Genomic DNA, 18,036 nt, shown 5'->3' on the forward strand with positions numbered 1-18,036 from the left:
TTCAAATGCTGACATTTCAGTTGCTTATAAATTACAGGCACATTTTGGAGTTAAAATAAGCATGATAAATATATAAACACTGTCACAATCTACACTGGACATTTCCTATGTTTGTGTGCTTACTTACACATCAGTGTGATCCACCTGCTCAGTACTGTCAAGGTTAAATGCAACACTTAAGTTTGTTTTTAATCAGAAGAGCATATTTGCCATGTGCTGTCTGCGTGGCAGCAGGCTCAGTCCATGTGTACAGACCATGCTGGCCCTGCAGCTCGCTGTAAACACTCTGCTGGCAGCTCCCTTTGCAGCAGGGCCCCAAGGAATGTGTCGGCTCCAAGGGCTGCCTCCTGCCCGGACAACATCAGATGAACATTCTCCTGCCACAGCAGTATTCCAGACACTTGAAATATTCTCTTCACCTCTGATTCTCTTTTTCAGATTCATGGCAAGCTTTCAATCTCATCTGCTACAAAAAAATTTTTATGTAACATTTTTTCACCTGGAGAAAACATTTTGAGTTTGACTTGGTATATTTACAAGGCAGGATGTGCAGCCAAATAGAGACATGTTCATTTACAACACCAAACAACGTGGGTATTAAAAGTCTTCCATCGTAAGGAGGAAAAATGGGTTTCATTCAGCAAACATTAATTACAAAGTCTGGACTTGGCAACATATTTCCATTATCTTATTTACTACAAATGTCATTTTAATAGATATTGTTATAATTAAAAGAAAAAAAAAAAACAACTCCCCCCCAGATGTCTACAAAGATGACAAACATTTATCTTTCTATAAATACTACCACAGACTTCTGTTTGCTCAATCCTAAACTGGAAGACGTCTCTGCTCCAAGAAAGATCTAATACATACAGTCATGTCAAACAGTTAATAAGTTCACAAGACACATATTGCAGTTGAAATTTCAAAGCAAGGAACACATATCTTAATGTACATCCACTTCCCTTGGACCAATTCTCACTGACAGGTTTCATGAAAGAAGTAATATTTGAAGAATTTGAAGAAACAGGGAGAAAACAATGAGTTTTCCTGGAGAGAAACTCAACTAAAGGGCTGTGAAATTACAAAAGGGCGTCCCCTTGATTTGAGTGGGCTCTGGACAGGCCTGTACAACAAGAAGGTGAGAGCTGGCCTTCAGAGATGCCATGGATGAAAATGTTTTGAGGAAAATAAAAATAATCAATGAGAAAAAGAGTAGGATAGAAATAGGCACAGTCTTGCATAATGGAAAACAATTAATTTTTAACATGATTAATAAAGTTGTAAGGAGCCGTAAAGAGATGCAAAGACAGGAACAATACAGCAGACTACACTAGGGGAAGACTGAACTGGTTGAAGAAACTCCATAGGTTTAATTGGTTGGTCCCAGAAAGGAAGAACTGCATGTAATGAAAATAAAAGAGGAGGAAAATGGCATACCAAATGTTTTCAGCTGTGAAGGAGGAAAGCACATGGGTGCTAGCAATGCTGCCAAAGGAAGGGGAAAGACTTTATATAAAGTGAAAGAAGGAAGAAAAGGATGGTAGACAAACCAAACTGAGTGGGATTAACAGAATGCCCACTAGTTACCTGCACATTTTACTGCCCTAAAAAAATACAATTGAAAACAGAGGCTTCTTTAGATGTTCTAGGATCCTTAAGTTTTACTAGGTACATTTAACAGTAACCTAATGGAAATCTTTTCTCAGGTGGATCAACAAAGTAACACTGCTCACCTTACTTCTGTATGAGCATTATATCCAGCAAGAGTGAAGGGAAACAACCCTTCTGGTTAATTCTTCACATTTAGTTTAGATTAGACTAATATGCAAAACCACATTAAGTCTCTGTGGACTGCAGTATGCTCTGAGCATACCTGAAGATGAGGAAGAGGAGCACCTTTCATTTTAAAGTGCACCCAGAAGAAATTAAGAGGTGCTTGACACCATCTGCATTACATGGAGATGTCAGCAGCTCAGGAAGTGAGATGTCTGGCTCAATGCTTTCTTTCAGCTGAGGGAGCTCAAACCCACAGCTCCAGCTTTCACAAGGAATGAAATGGCTGTTAAGCCATTTGGGGTAAGCTTTTCTTGACACTCTTGCCATGGGATACAGGATTTGGCTGCCAATATGGCAGCTATTAAAAATTCAGTTGACCATATAACATGATCTGCCAGAAGTCTAAATATCATCTTGAAATTATTTTTTGTAGTTCTGTTTGGAGAATCATCTACATGTTTTTATTTAGCATACATTCACACATAATTTGGCAATATTAAGGAATATAAGCTTGCAATATAGACTTCAGGATTTTGGTATCCTACAGTAAAGAAAACTTCAGGAGTTGTTTTTAAAGCATTTTTTCCACAGACACACATACTTTTTGGAGGCAAGTTTTACAATTTCTACTCATGATTCCCTGCTGCTCTCACCCCATCTAGGAAAAAGATTTTATATACCTTTTGAATTATGGGAATGAAATTAACTTTTCCTAAAGTAATACACAGAAGAAAACAAAGATAAAAACTACAAATAAAGCTTTTCATTCTCACTGTTATCTACTAAGAGCACAGCGTTGAGTGTTAACATCTCTCTGATTGTACCTACAATCAGAGGACTACAGGTAGATATTTCTGAAACTGCAAATTAATTTTCTCTCTGTTACTGTATTAACTGTAACACCAGCACCTAATTCAAAGTAGCTTTTGAATTATGGAAGACCACTGCTGAACTAAATTGCTCTCTGTATCTAAGGAAACCTGCAATGAATACCCAGTCCTTATTTATTAACTTATTGGGCTTTTATTAAGTAAGTTATTACTGTAGCTCATGCAGAGGCCATCCCCCCTGTACTCATTTTGGGGTGACAATGTGGACACCTACACATGAAGTGACCACAGGAACACAGCTCCAGATTTCAGTTGAAAAAGCAACAGGAACCAATTAAGCAGAGCTGGTCAATATAAAATTTGATTTATAAATACATTTACTCTGTAAAATCATAATACTTGAGATTTGGATTACCATGCTGACATTACCTTCCCCTCATAGTTTCTGTTAAATAGCCTTAACTGAGGACTATGCATACAAAGACATAAATAATACACTCTGCATGCTGATATCTTTTACAGTGCATTCCTTCCTCTCATCTGTTCATAAGTCATGGCCATATTACTATATTTAGGATGTTTAAATTATTCTATTAGAATTGTTTCATTCATTTAGAGTTGTTCAATGTTTTACAAAAACTGATTTGAACTAATTCCTTCACATAGAATTTGGATGGGAATTAAAAAGAATCAAAATATAAAACCTAATTTTAAAAAAATGACCAATTTTATATGGCAGAACAATGAATAATGCAACATACTGCAAAAATAATCCCTTTTTGTAATTTAAGTAGTGATACCTAGCAAAAAAGATTCTCCATCTTTTTATGTTTCTGTATTTCCTGTGTCACACAATACCTGTGTGTACTTCAAACCAAAAAATCCATTGTATTTGTATTTATTTTTTTAGAGGAATCTAACTAGTTGCAATTACAGTGATGATACTATTGCATTGGAAATTCCCCCAGTACCACAAAGGACATAAATCAGAATTTTTAGTACTCATCAAGAAAAGACATCAAAGGGTAAGATTGTTTGGTAATCTACCTCCTCTGTAAAATCTTTATGAAACAAGGAGCACAGTGGGCTAACTCTCCAATAAATCCAGAATGTGTTTAAAGTGCAGCTCGGTGTATCTCTCATATTTGGGATGGAAACACCATCTTTGGAGAAGAATTGGCATTGGTTTGACCAAAGAGAAGAGTAAGTTCAGTGCAGAAGGCAGAATAATATATTAAAACAGTGAAACAGCATGGGAAGTAGATGCAATTTATAACTTTGCTGCTGTTCATTTTGATTTGATATTCTGTTGATGAAAATTGTTTGTGGTGTGTCAGTTCAGCTTACTCCTTAGGTGAGTTCAGAGCAGAAAACAGATTAAGATTTTCTCTTCATTTCAACAGATTTTCCCTTCTCCATTAATTAAGAAAACTTTTTTCTATTCTTCACACACAGCCAATGGAACCCTCCCAAAATGACTTGTAATTAATGAGGCATCAACAGGCACACAAAGCCTACCAAATATAAATGATTGCCATGTCCTGGCTGAAGAGTAACAAGAAAATATCATCTTTATCACAGTCAGGATTATCTGGGATGCCTACAGCTCAAACATCTAAAACATACTTCCATAATATATAAGGAGATCCCTCTGGGGTGGTAAAGGGTGTTTGAATATGGGAAATCTTTGGGGATGGACAAACTGACAAAGTCACCAGTGAAATGAAAAAGGGAAAAGACACCTAAATTATTCCCATGTGGTTTATTTTCCAAATCCATCCTGACAGGCCTAGGTAACAAGGAGAATGCAAAGTACTCAGCCTTTCCTCTTCTGAATTCAACACTGCTTCTGTGGGCTCCTGTCCGAGACTGCACGGCTCCTCTCATCCAGCACAGAACTCCCCATTCAGTGAGCTGGGCAAATGCAGAGACCAAGTAAACACTGCCACGGGAATGGATTCCTTAATGTCATACTTTGCATTATCTACACTTATAAAGGCATTATGCTATCAATCAGGAAAAATTCCTTATGCTGGTAAAAACCACAGTGCACCAACTGCTAAGTTCTGGCTATTACAATCATGTATCTGCAAAACACAAAAAAGTGAGTATGAAAACAAGAAAAGATTATTGGATAGAAAATCTTTGAGAACTGCCTAAACTCAGATGTTACTGTTAGCTCCCTTCAAGGTTTCATGGTATTGTGGTTTTGGGGTTTTTTCTCCTTTTTAAAATTAAAAAAAAAATAACAGGATTGTATCAATGTCATTTGCTTCCAACATAACCCAAGTAAGATTGAAAACCATAAATCTGATAATTGTGGGGAGAAGAAAATTTCCCTTTTTATAGTGAGTGACAAATGTGTTCAATTTTGGGTAGGGATTTTAGATTTAATGCTTATCTCTCTCTCAGGACAAGAGCAGACTTTAACTGACATTGATATATAGACGTCAGTTTTCTTGATCTCTCTGTTCCATTCTGTCTACCATTCATGCACACATCAATTATATTGCTGAAATTGTGCTGTGGTGCATCTCACACACCTTTCTGTTTTAATTTATATTGGCAAAGTACTGGATGCCCTATGAAGTACAAACCTTGCTGGCTTAGTTCTGTTTCTTCTTAGCTTCCTCTTTAAAAGCAATTTTAGATCATATTTCCTAAAACAAGGAAACCTGAATTATTAATACTCTTAATACAAATAACTGTATGGGGACAAAATATTTGGAGGGGGAAAAATCTCATAGGAATGCTGACAAGTAGGAGGACAGTGAGCTGCTAAGAGGAAAGAAAGAAAACTGGCATCATACTTAAAATATTTGGAATGCATAAGACTTCAGTTAGCTAGTAAGTACTTTGATTTAGCTAGTAAGTACTAAACTAAGGAGGATTCCATGCTTCACTGGGTTCAGTAATGATGGCAAATCCCTCATACAGTATAGGAAAATGAACCCTTTTGGTCTTGGCAACACCACTGGAAAAGACTAACCTTAAAATGTATACATTTATATTTTTTTTCTCTCCTTTTGAAGTCAATTATCAAAAGCATACTAATATTATGAAATAAAATAACCCATGTTTATATTTCATATGTATCTTCACACAGGCCATGCACAGGAATTTATAAAACTGCAAATTACAGCTCATAACCCAGGTGAACAAAGCCAAGCTTTGGACAAAATAAAATGTTTGGGTGTTCAGGTGTCTATTAGTCATCCTCAGTACAATGTGGACAAAATACAGCCCAGTCCTTAACATCTGATGCTGTGAGTGTCCAGGTTCTTCACTGATAAGGCTCCCTAGAGCCAACATTACCAGTTAAAATGTGCCCAGTGCCTTTGACTCATTCTAAAAATACATATAAGTAGTGCAGCTCACCACAACTTTTAATTAAGAATCCCAGCAGGAAGTTAACTCTAGGCTCAGCACAGGACCTTCTTTGTACCTTTGCTTGTTTCCCAAGTCATTTCCAGAAAGGCTGGATCTCTGGCACTGAATTTGTATAATGAAGACTTCTCAAACATACTCTTACACAGACTTGTTCCCAAACTGTGTTTTTCTCAACTCTTTCATATATTTGACATAATATCTTAAACTCAACAATCTAAGAATTACTGATAGGGCAAATTCTAGGTCAACACTTATCCTTCTTAACCTCTCATCCCCTTTCTTATTGGTTTAAAATTAAAAAAAAAATAGAAAAAAATTAAAAAAGGAAGACAACTTTCCATAGATACTTGTGTCTTTAAAAGAAATACTGACAAACTGGTAGTTTGTGGGATTTATGTTGTCTTAGCATCCTTTCAGCATAAGCATTAGGTATACTTTCTTTTGCTAAATTACTCTCTCCCTCCTGAAACATACCCCTTTTTCATGAATGAGGGTGGGGATAATTACAAAACAGAGCTGGAAGAGACCCTTTGTGTCATTTCCCTACACACCTGGTGCAAAGTTTTGCACAGCTGTAAATACCCTTGCCTGTTACCAATGCTGCTCTTCATTTCTTCTTGCTGGATGCTGAAGTGGATTCCTCTTAATGCCAGAGAACAGGGACCAATCCTGTCTCACAGTTGGCACCTCCAGCTGTTTGTTGGCACCTCCAGCTGGCTGCCAGATCACAGGGTTTATGTAACAAAGGAGGGCCCAGAAACTCTCCATCCTCTTCCACCCTGCTCTGCTACTTAAGTAAAGAATTACTTTGGCCTGAGGCCCAGAACAGGTAAAATTCAATCCTAGGTGAATGGTTGTTTCTTCCACACATCAAGAAATTACTTAAAAGCTTCTATAGTGAAATTACTGAGCTAGAAAAGATCTCTCTCAAGCACCTAACACTCACTCTTAGGCCTCAGAAAATCCAGGGAAGCAGTCTTCATAAATGTAACAGCATTCTAAAGTCCTCTTCAGATTACATTAGTAAGTGCCATGACTTTTCCTGACCCTACAGAATTTGGTAAGTGTAGTAAAATATCTGCTATGTAGGTGGAGAAATAAAATTACCAAATAAGAAGAAAAACCATCATAAAATATTTCTCTGTAAAAGGAAGGGAAGAGAGGCAAGAATTTACTGGGGATATCTTCTAATGAAACCCATTGATATCAAGATAAACCAAAAGCAGGATACAAATAAACCTTTTTTTTTTTTTTTTTGGTTTTTTTTTTTTGGCAGGTGGTTGAAGTGGCCTGAAGTCTTCTAGTTTCCTTAGAGCAGCAGTGGGGGACTGTTAGGTTTACATTACTAATTTCATGGATTTAATAATGGGAGGGAAAAATCATTCACTCTGCAACACGCAGGCTACCTAGTGCAGAAAAGACAATACAGGGCAGTTTCCTGACTTACATTGAAGGAGTTTTACATTTATGGAAATCAGGACTGCAAATTTATAGAAGCAAGGAGACTGAGTGTCTAGAGAGGAAGATTTCTTCTAGGGAAGACTCTAGAACTTCAGTTCTGCTACCCAGAGATAAGGGGAAGGATGAGCTCAAAGATAGTAAAGGGTATGTTATCCTTAATACAGAGTTGGCTGCACAGAACAATCTGCTGGACTTGTAACAAACACCTATCATAGCAGATTACATGGTGGCCACAAAATTCATTTCCCTTCATGTTAAATAAAGAAACAATGAATTCCTATTTTCCATGGCTTATGTGTTCTGTTTTGTTATAACAAATGATTCCTTTTAGTAAATATTCCAAAGTTCAAAATGTTCAAATACCAAGTTAATGGGATAAAAACATTCATGTTCACAGTACTGAAAACAATCAGAAATTCAGCTTTAGGAATACAATAAGGCCTGTATATAAAACATAAATGTGGGACCAAATCCATGCTACTGTACCAGTTGCACTGAGAAAATCAAAAAGTATGAAACAAAGTTGCTGAAGCCCTTACATATTACTCAGTGCATATTTTTGTGTGTTTCAGGATGAAAGGAGGCTTTAGAAACACTTTCAGAAAATCTGTTTCCTTCAGGGTCCTGTCAAAACTGATATTTAAGCAGAGGCCTTGACTACTTACCACCACTTCCCTCTTTGCGGCTCCGTGCACTGCCCTCTCTGCCAGATTTAATGCGCTGCACGACAGTGGAAAAGGTTTGGAAAGAACAGAACAAAAAAACTCATTTAGTAATATATATTAGAGAAAATGATTGAAAATTAAACTCAGCTTGTTAATAAAACAGTAGAAGAATGTTAAACTAGACTTACTACACTGTAACTACTAAAGGTTGTTTTTCAACACAAAAAATTGTCCTTAAAATCAGGGTTAAATCCAATGTTTATATAAAACAAGAGTTCTGTGAAATGCAAATAGAATATCTCAGTAAATTATTTTTCTTCAGATAAAATTTATACAAGGAATGTGCCTAAAAATAGTTCAGATGTTCCTTTGTAAAGTACAGCTGAAAAAACAGGCAACACAGCCCTCCTTGCATGAGTTCAAAGTAGCCTCTGCCTATTAACATCTTGTAAATCCCACAAGCATTTTATTATTGTAAAGACTCAAAAGGGAGAAGTGGGGGAATCTATAAAAAGAACTATTCACCCTATGGATCTTGGATTTTGAATTTTTGGCACAGAACTGTATTTCACAGCAAAATTTAATTTGCTGTTGAGTGTTAAATGCAAGATAAAGGTGAAGGTAAATATTTTAAAAGCCGTGTTTAAAAGTCAGCTCTCTTGCATAGGGGAAGGTACCATAAACATCTCCCAGCTGTGTTTTTTTGAGTGTTATTTGAAAATTTTAACAGTTTATCAAAGCAATACCTTTGTATGACATGGCAGACTTAAATCTTCTGGCAAAACACCAGATTTCTTATGCATACATCTTGTCAATTATAAGACAGGACACCTCAGTGAGGAACTTTTTGATAGGTAGGTATAAGAACTTGATGTTTAAAGCACTCAGCTATTAATAAAGTATCTCTGCATCTTACTTCAAAATATGAATTCAGGATCTGATTAAAACACATGTCTTCATATGTTTCTTCATGTCATGTCTTCAGGTCAATTACTATAAATTCTTCACTCATTTTTCACCAGAAAAATATCATGAAGTCTGGCAAAGTTGGAATGATACCAAAGAAGTGAAAGAACTTTCAAGATTCATGCCAACAGAAAAAGGAAGAACTCTTAAATCAAAACCCACAGGAGTCAGACAGGAAAGCATTGAGCCTAGTGTGAAACTAGGACTGGTCTTGGAGCAATTCAGTCTGGGACCAGAATTTCTCACACTTTTTTATTTGCTTTGGGAAATCCTCAAGCCTAAAATATGTTCTCTGAATTTTTGATTAAATATCCTTTTCACAGCCCAGTGAAGTAGCATATACCAATCCTTCAGGAAGCCTGTCCAGACTCTCCCAGCTGTTGAATGACTGACAATAAGTCTGACAGCAGCACAGCTTCTGTCCACCCAAGGGAAGCAGTTCCTGTGTGATAGTGCCCTCTTGGCATTTACACCCTAGGACCTTCCTCCCAAAATATAACATCATAACTACAATTTAAACATACGATTAACTCCTGTAAAATTCCAAGTGAATAGTTTGTAAGTAATCCCACACTAAAAGCAGACATTCAAAATAGGTTTCCACCCTAAAGATGCCTATTTCTCCCATGACTGCAAAAGACATTTAGGATGGTTAGCCCAGATGTGGATGCCTGAAGTCAAAGGCAGTAAGGCCCCTGCAGCATTTGCACCTCTCATCGCTGCTTCTCAGCACAGCCCATCAGCCCCGTTCTCAGTCATTAAGCTCACTGAAGGGAAATAAACAGTAATGTGTGTACACAGCAGTGCCAAGGAGGCTCTGTGAACTTTTACACTATTACCTGTCTTTTTTAGAGTGAAACATGAAAAAGGCTAATGCAGTAAAAAACCCCAATCAAACAAACAAAAACAAAAGACCCCAGCTCCCTTCCCACCCCCACCACCCCTCAAACATTCCAACATATGAAGGTTGCAGTAAAAACTAAATGCTGTGAGAAGTAGGGAGAAAAATTTGTACAGGGAATGAACTCCACAGATGTTCCCAGATTCTTGGCTGGAAGTATTTAACAACTTGTCCATATTTGAGAACTGAGGGAAATAAGCACTCCAGAATATTTATTTTGGTATAAACTCCATGTGGATATACTTATTCTGGAAAAACAATGCCGAAATAGAAAATTTTGATAAATTTCTACAGGAAGACAAAGTCTGTGTGCAGACTGTGAAATGCAGGTACACTATCCTTGCATTTTACCTATTTTGTCTCTACTGGGTGCAATTGAGAAGTTAAGGGCTAGTCTAAAATTGGGAGCAGGAATTGAACTGTATCTGGTACTGCTAACTGAAACCAGTATTCCTATTGGAAACTTAGGTGGTGAAATATTAAAATTTGGTAATTTTAGAACTAGAAAGTATAGTTTATGACTGTATGGTCATGGATGACAGAAGGAACTTGGGAAAAAAACCCTAGTAATTTCCAAAGCCAGATGGCAGAGAGAAGACTAAAAATCACACACCCACCCCCAACAAAGAAACAAACAAAAAAAAAACCTTCCCAAACCCAAAATCAGAGGATGGGAACCCAGATGTAACATCAATAGCAAAAGAAGGAACTGCAGGGCTATTGTTTGCAAGACAGCACTGATGTAGAGATTGTCACAGAAAGATACTCCAGTACTAATGCAGGACAGCTGCATACTGAATCACAGTGTGCCCTGAAACATCTTTCCTTAGAGTCTTTGCTCTTTTACCAACTACAACAGTGTTCATTATTAAGAAAACTGTGTCAGTGGGTTCCTTGGGAGCAGAAGAAGTTGTTCCTTTCCTTTGGAAGGAACTTGCAAAGTTTTGAGAGTGTGGCAGAGAAGAAAGGCAGAAGAAGGAGATGGGAACATGTCCTGCCAAGACAAGGAGCAGCAAGAAGGAGCAGAAAGCAACTGATGAGACTTCAGAGGTTCTGAAGAGAGAGAGTGTACTTGGAACCACAGGGGCAGAATTTTGCTCCCATTCAGAGCTTACTCAGGCTGGAAACACTGGCCTGTCTGCAGGAATGAAGTTGACAGAACTGACAAGAAACCTGTTGTATTTTTATTATTAGCTGTGGTTTTTAGGGGGCACAAAGGAAAGAGGGAAGAATGTTTGTCTGGGGTTTGTTTGGGTTTTTTAAACTTACTGCATTTCATTTTATCTGCTTAAATGAAAATCGGTTTAGTTTCAATTACAGTACTATCAGGCTTATTCAAAAGGCTGAATTAATTTTTTTTCTTTTCTAGACACACTAGAGGAAATATTTAAGCAGATCTATCTTAAAGCTTTGACTAATTAAAAGTGCCATCATAGAAACCCTATCTGATCTGCTCTACTCTGCCCTCCTGATACTCCAGAGTTGTGTGTCCAGTTCTGGAGCATCCAGTGTAAGGACTTGGCCCTGTTGGAGAGGGCCCAGAGGAGGACCATGAAGATGAAAAGAGAGCTGAAGCACTTCTCCAGCGAAGACAGGCTGAGAGGGTTGAAGTTGTTCAGCCTGGAGAAGAGAAGACTCTGGGGAAATGTTGTGGCCTTTCAATACTTAAAGGGGTCTTAAAGGAAATATGGGGACAGACTTTTTACTAAGGCCTGTGGTGGCAGGACAAGGAATAATGGCTTTAAACTGAGAAAGGGTAGAGAAGGAGAAAAAAAAATGTTGAGGATGTTGGGATACTGGAACAGGTTGCCCAGAGAAGCTGTGGATGACCATCCCTGGAAATGTTCAAAGTCAGATTTGATGGGGCTCTGAGCAACCTGATAATGGAAGGTGTCCCTGCACACAGCAGGGGCTTGAAACTACATAATCTTCAAATGTTCCTTTCAACCTAAACCATTCTGTGATCCTGCTTTGCAAGGTTAGTGCTGTGACAGGATAGAGTCAACACACTCTTAAACAGGAATACTGAAATGCAAGACACAGAGGGAGCTTCCCACATCATGGCTGAATTATGGTCATTGTTAAAGCCTGAACAGTCTAAACCAAGTGTGCAATAACTTGTTCAAATCTGTGTTGGAGCCCACTGATACTTCTGTCATTCAGGTATGACTTGATAAATTTCCTTAACACAAAGAAGCCAGAATGAAAAACCCCCATAATTTAAACATAATTTTTATGTTACTAAAATCTTAAGTTACTTAGAGGATTTAAACTTTTAAATAGTCTATCAGTAGCTTTTTCCTCACCAGAAAGTAATGTGTTTGGGAAAGCTCTTGCTTCCCATATGAAAAAAACAGAAAGGGACATGACAATTTTTAGGTTTTTAAAAATTGTATTCAAATATTAACTTTTGTAAAGAAAAAAAGCTGTTTTCTTTAAAGTCCTTGACATTGCCCATCTACAATTAATGCCTTCAGTGTAGAAAAAAGCCCAGAATTACATACAAAGAAATGGACTTTCCTTCTCCAGGCACCTCTCTCTCTCTAGTCAACTATAAAATAAACCAGTTTTAACTGGTGTTGTTGGTGAGCTTTCTCAAGTAAAGCACTGAGGTATTGAAAGTTACTGCAACAAACTATGTATATTACTGACACTGAAGTGATCAGAAACCAAGCAAAGGCTCTTTAACACACTTCAGTGAATCTCTTAATTGTGAGCTCTGCAGAATAGGTACATTTTACCTGGTCATCTGTTTTGCTTACTGATACAATTATGGGGAGACATGGAGGAATATCAATCCCACTACAGCTGTTAACCGTTTTCTTTTGTCCATTTTCCCAAGTGCTTTGAATTTTACAGTTACTGAAAAACCCAGTCAGTACACTTCAGCTAGCCCCTCAAAGTGTGGTTGTAGCATAAAGCTGCAATCCTTCAGTCAGTGTTTCCCCTTGTGAGTTTCATTTTTAAAGTGTCCCCTTGCTCACATGCATACTCAGGCTCCCAGGAACTTAAGCAGAAGTAGCCAAGAATGCATGTGCACATGATCTGTCATCAAAAGGGACCAAAAAGTGTTAGTAAGAGCAGAGTAAATTAGTTAATACTTAAAATATCCTAATGTGACTATGAAGCTCTGAGGCAATTTTCTGGATAGGCTAACCAAGCTTGAATACTTTGCAGCTCAACAGCATGGATAATGCTTTTCAAACAAGCAGCTGTTTTTAATTTTAAAATCTTATTTTAACACCAGAATAGCAAGAAAACAATGCACGAGTGCGCACACACACAAACGTGAGCTCCCTCTTCTGAACAGAACACAAGTTATGATCTCATACCTTTCACAGCCTGTTACTTTTCCATGGAATTCTTTTTTTTTTTTTTTTAAATTGGCACTCACATGAATAGTTTACTTCTACCTATATACTATGTCAGTGCTGCAGTTTTGTATATAATGAAAAAGGAGTTCTTTTACATGGACAAATTCTTAGGCTTCCCATCTCTCCCTATAGTTGCATTATTACTTGGCTCATAAATACACTGAAGTATTAAATAAAATCTGGCGAGTAGGAAAGACGACATTCCACAGACATTGAATTATGTGAGTGGCTCTGGCATTCCCTCATGTCCACATAGTCCATCTTTCACTAGTATTTAAAAATCACAGAAAATCTGGTGCTCAGAAACTATTCAGACAGATGTAAGACTGATCAGTAATTTAAAACTAAGTCTCCCAAACCCCCAAAATATAAGCTTCTGTAAACCAGGAAGTTGACAACACATTTTGTCTTGAAGTATCATAAACATTACTTTAGCTTCACCTACCTTTGCAGCAATACTGTGTAATACACACAGAAACAAACTTACCTGCTCTCTGATTTCTTTTAATTTTTCTGCTTTCTTGAGCTTTGTTATATATTCCTGGACTTCTTTCAGCCCCATGTCTGTGCAGAGACGAACTAAAAATCTGAGGCCTAATTGGAAAGCAAAGCATTGTTAGAAAAGGATTTACAAGCAGGTCAAACTACAAGTGCAGCCTGACAGAACTGGACATGCAGAATGGCAAAGAGTGCAAATAACTGCAAACAAGGTGACTCCAGTCCAGTATCACTATACAAGTTGTGATATTTTGCAAGTAATTCACTATTTTCTCTGTGTCTGTATCCATGAACAGTACAAATACCATTGCTATATGTGGAAGGCAAAAGGCATACTAAGTATTTTGGCTCAGAACTCTTGACATTTGCAAAATATTTTGGAAAGCATAGAAATGATACTACAATATTACTAAGGAGATGCTATCAAGAGAATTTTGTTGAAAACAATTTTGCAAATGCCAAGTGAATCAAAATGTTTTTTTTCCTCTGTCTGTGGTTGATTTTCAAAGAGTAATATTTATAGAATTAAGAAACCCCAACAAAGCTGACATAAAAATCAAATGTAACTGTATGATTGAACTAAAAGAATCCCTGAAAAACATTCTCCTGAGACACTCTACCAAACTCTGAAAACATTGTTGGTATTCCTATGTGTTTGTTAACATTCCTTTCAAAGAACTGAAGCAGAAACAAGCAGGACATGATCCATTCTCTCCAGACTGCTTTCACAAACATGTTATTTCATTTTGTGCTAAATTAGTTTTCTGCTGGTTTAGGAAGCCCATGCTCAGGGATGGATGAGGGAAGAACCATTGTTTCAGCAGTAGAAAACTTAAATCAGTAAAACTGTCTTGCCTAACTCCTGCCTCCATTTGTGAAATTTGTAGAAATTGCATTCAGAAACATATTTGCATTCTAAAAGGTTTACTAAATGCCCCTCTGAAATATGTATGACCAACACGAACATGATATTTTGCTTATAACTTGGGGGAGTTACAGTACTGAATTTCACTTGTACAAGAGAGCTGTGATTCCTCTTTAAAAATGCAATAAATTAATAATAAATAAATCCTCTTTAAAAAAAAGCAATAAAAGCAGAATGATATGATTTTAAAATAAAATACAATGGCTGTTCGTCCCACATTGCATCTAAAAGCACAGACTCGTTGGCGACAACCTTGTATTTTGGAATTTGAGAGGCACAGTGTGGGATGGAAGAGAATGTTTACACAACCACTGACAACCCTTATTTTCTACAGGGCTTTTTTATTTACAGTACAGGTGTGACTGATTTTGCTAAGTGTCTTACTCTTCAAAGTTGTGTTTCCTGCAGTTTAGTTTGAAATCCTCTATGGATTTTCCAGAGACTGGGAGACCAGCTATAGTTAAAAACCCAGCAACAAAATCTCACCCTCAATGTTTTTTTTGGAAACCATGACTTTGATAAAACTTAGCAATAAGATTTTCTTGTATCTAGAAATTCACAGCAGGAATTTCAACTAGCAGGAACTAAAAGTACAAGTACATATATTTTTCATAAGAAAGATTAAATGAGTAACATAGTTATAATATCTAGGACATATGTATGAGAAAGAACTCATCCAATGCAACTCAGTTAAAGTTTATTTTCATTGCTCTTCTTCAGCATTACCCTCATATTTCTTAAATCATGCATCAGTGTTGTCACAAAAACCATGCAGCATTAGCATGAATAAAAATATTAGTTAATGGAAATATTTTTATATGAAAAATACATCATATGATTACTAACACACCTATTCAATGTAACAAAGTTTCCTTTGATAGTTGCACCACAGAATGAGATAACTTACATTCAACATTCTCTGGGAATTTTCTGTGAATGACTTTGTATTTCTCCAGAGCTTTCTGGTAGTTGCCTGCAAACAAAACAAACATCTTCTATCCACACATAAAAAGAATATTTGACGAGAAATTGGAACACCTTAACATCAATTAATCTTTATAGTAAGAGTAAATTTAATATTGTAGGACCAAATTTGATAAGACCAAACTTAACATTCTTTATTAATGGATAGTAAAAATTAAAAGCATCTGAAAACAGTCCAAATTACTCTGTAAATAACAGAATTAATGAGGAGGAGGTTACTGATTTTTGGGGTTTTTTTTTGGCCTTCCTCTATGACACCATTGTTCCAGTGTCTCACCATGCTCACAATGAAAAATTCCTCCCTTATGCCCAGTGTAAGTCTACTCTTATTCAGTTTAAAACTGTTGCTCCATGACCTGGAACTGCAGACCCCAGTCTGTTTCCATCCTTCCCATGAAACCCTCTCATTATTCTCCCAGCTGAACACCCTCAATGAATTACAAAAGAATGTTACAAACCTGAAAGCAATAACAAAAAAGTTACAGAACTTACCACTTCTTCTGTAGCAACTGGCAACCATCAGCTGCCACTTCACTTGTGTTGGCCTGCATATAAATAAAACAAAATCATGTACACTGCCAAACAATGAATGAGCAAAATAATCTGCATAGCACTGGTAAAGACCTACTATTTACCTACTAATCAACGTTTCCCCGAGCATGTTGCCTTCCTAGAAAGAATGTATCCTGCTCAGCTCACACACTGCTGCGTCCACACCTGTTTCCAGGACTCCATGTCACTCATTTTCAGTCCCATATTAAGAGTTTTTCTCAGGTTCATGATTCTGTGCCCAGACACAATTAGTAGACCTGACATGTGAACCACTAATCTTTGTCAGAGATAAAGAACCATGCAATGGGGGAGGAACAAAATGCTAAATTATATTCTGAGGAGGTTCCATCACTAGGATCCCACACTGGCCATGGATTCCTGCCAGGAAACACAGTCCCTACTCACAGCTTTGAACTGTGGCTCCTCCTCTGCGCTATCACCTTGATGTCCTAGCTGCTGCCTGTCCTTCTCTTTTTAGCACATAATGGTGACAGTATGGTCAGAGAAAATATTTGAGATGCTTGAGCATGTGCAATAAAACTGTTGGACTCATCATTTTTACCAAGACAATATGAAAATTAGGAAATTTTCATGTTAACAGTGTAAGCATGAGCCAAAGAATGTTGCACATGTGGCTTACAATTGAATAGTAGCATATCTAAAAGGGACCGTCAGTTAACATTTTCAGAATAATTTTGTACTTATCCTCTTCACTTTTCCTCTCTAATAATAGCACAGGCCATTTTTAACTCTAAGCAATCTGTTTGCCTGCTAGTTGCCAAGTAAGTTCGTGAAATACAAATGTTGCACCTTTTTAGCTTCAGCTGAATGTGTCTCCTGCAAACAAAGGCAGTGAAACACACACCATAATCGAAGTTATTACTCAGTTCAGTATGAAAACTCTAGAGAGAATAAATTGTCAACATCAAGTACTAACTACACTAAGTCCTTTTATTAAGGATAGACTTCAGTGTGCTAGGAAAAATAAAATAGTGAAAAACTGCTTCCCAATTCATTGTCTAACAAGTTATTTTAGAATGCAATTTAAAAAGTAGTTATTGTGATTAAAACACTGAATACATTAAACAATAACATTTAAAAATGCTGTTGACAGTTAAAATAAGGATATAATTTTAAAATGCAACTTTATTTAAAGTTAGTTGCAATTTATATTTACATTTATATTTACCAATTAGCATATCTAGTCTCTATTTTTAATACCAAATAAACAGCAAAAAAAATCTCCTCCCACAGAGAAAACATTTTTCTGTATTACAGATAAATTACAAGTTATACTGAAGAATTTAATACGCCAATTCTTCATAAGTACTTTACAATCCACATACTTAATGCATGGAGCGACTGCGACATGAAGCACAAAATATTTAAATCTTTGCCAAAACAAGATTGTGAAATAATTCCTCTTATTCTCAGCTGTTTCTTTCCAAATTTTCTAAGAAGGCCGTGGATGCCAGCATATGAAATCTCATAGCTTGACTAAAATGATTTTTTAAGGTGGCCAGTATTTGTAGGGAAAAGAATGCTGGGAAACGTGTGAACTGTGATTTCTGTCAGCTCTCCTGTGTATTTTTGTCTAAAGTACTTCTCTATTTCTTTATAAATATACCACCATTTGAATGAAATCTATTTTTTTTCATTTTTAATCCTCAATTAAACCTTAGATTTTCTCATCTGTAATTAAAGATCTACT

At 36.8% G+C, this 18,036-nt stretch overlaps 1 protein-coding gene across 3 annotated transcripts in view; it reads right to left on the reverse strand.

Moving 5' to 3' along the window:
- The window catches only part of IFT88 (intraflagellar transport 88), a 43,475-nt gene that overhangs the window by 2,055 nt on the left and 23,384 nt on the right, over positions 1–18,036 (reverse strand). For all 3 annotated transcript variants that reach the window (XM_071434094.1, XM_071434093.1, XM_071434095.1), the window contains 4 exons: positions 16,266–16,318; positions 15,697–15,762; positions 13,854–13,960; positions 8,126–8,180 (listed from right to left, as the gene is read on the reverse strand). In XM_071434094.1, coding sequence (XP_071290195.1) covers positions 8,126–8,180; positions 13,854–13,960; positions 15,697–15,762; positions 16,266–16,318 — 281 coding nt within the window. The remainder of the gene's footprint in view (positions 1–8,125; positions 8,181–13,853; positions 13,961–15,696; positions 15,763–16,265; positions 16,319–18,036) is intronic.

The sequence above is a fragment of the Agelaius tricolor genome, unplaced genomic scaffold, assembly GCF_023055355.1.
Source record: "Agelaius tricolor isolate 1412-34295 unplaced genomic scaffold, bAgeTri1.0.p SCAF_9, whole genome shotgun sequence".
Classification (NCBI taxonomy): Eukaryota; Metazoa; Chordata; class Aves; order Passeriformes; family Icteridae; genus Agelaius; species Agelaius tricolor.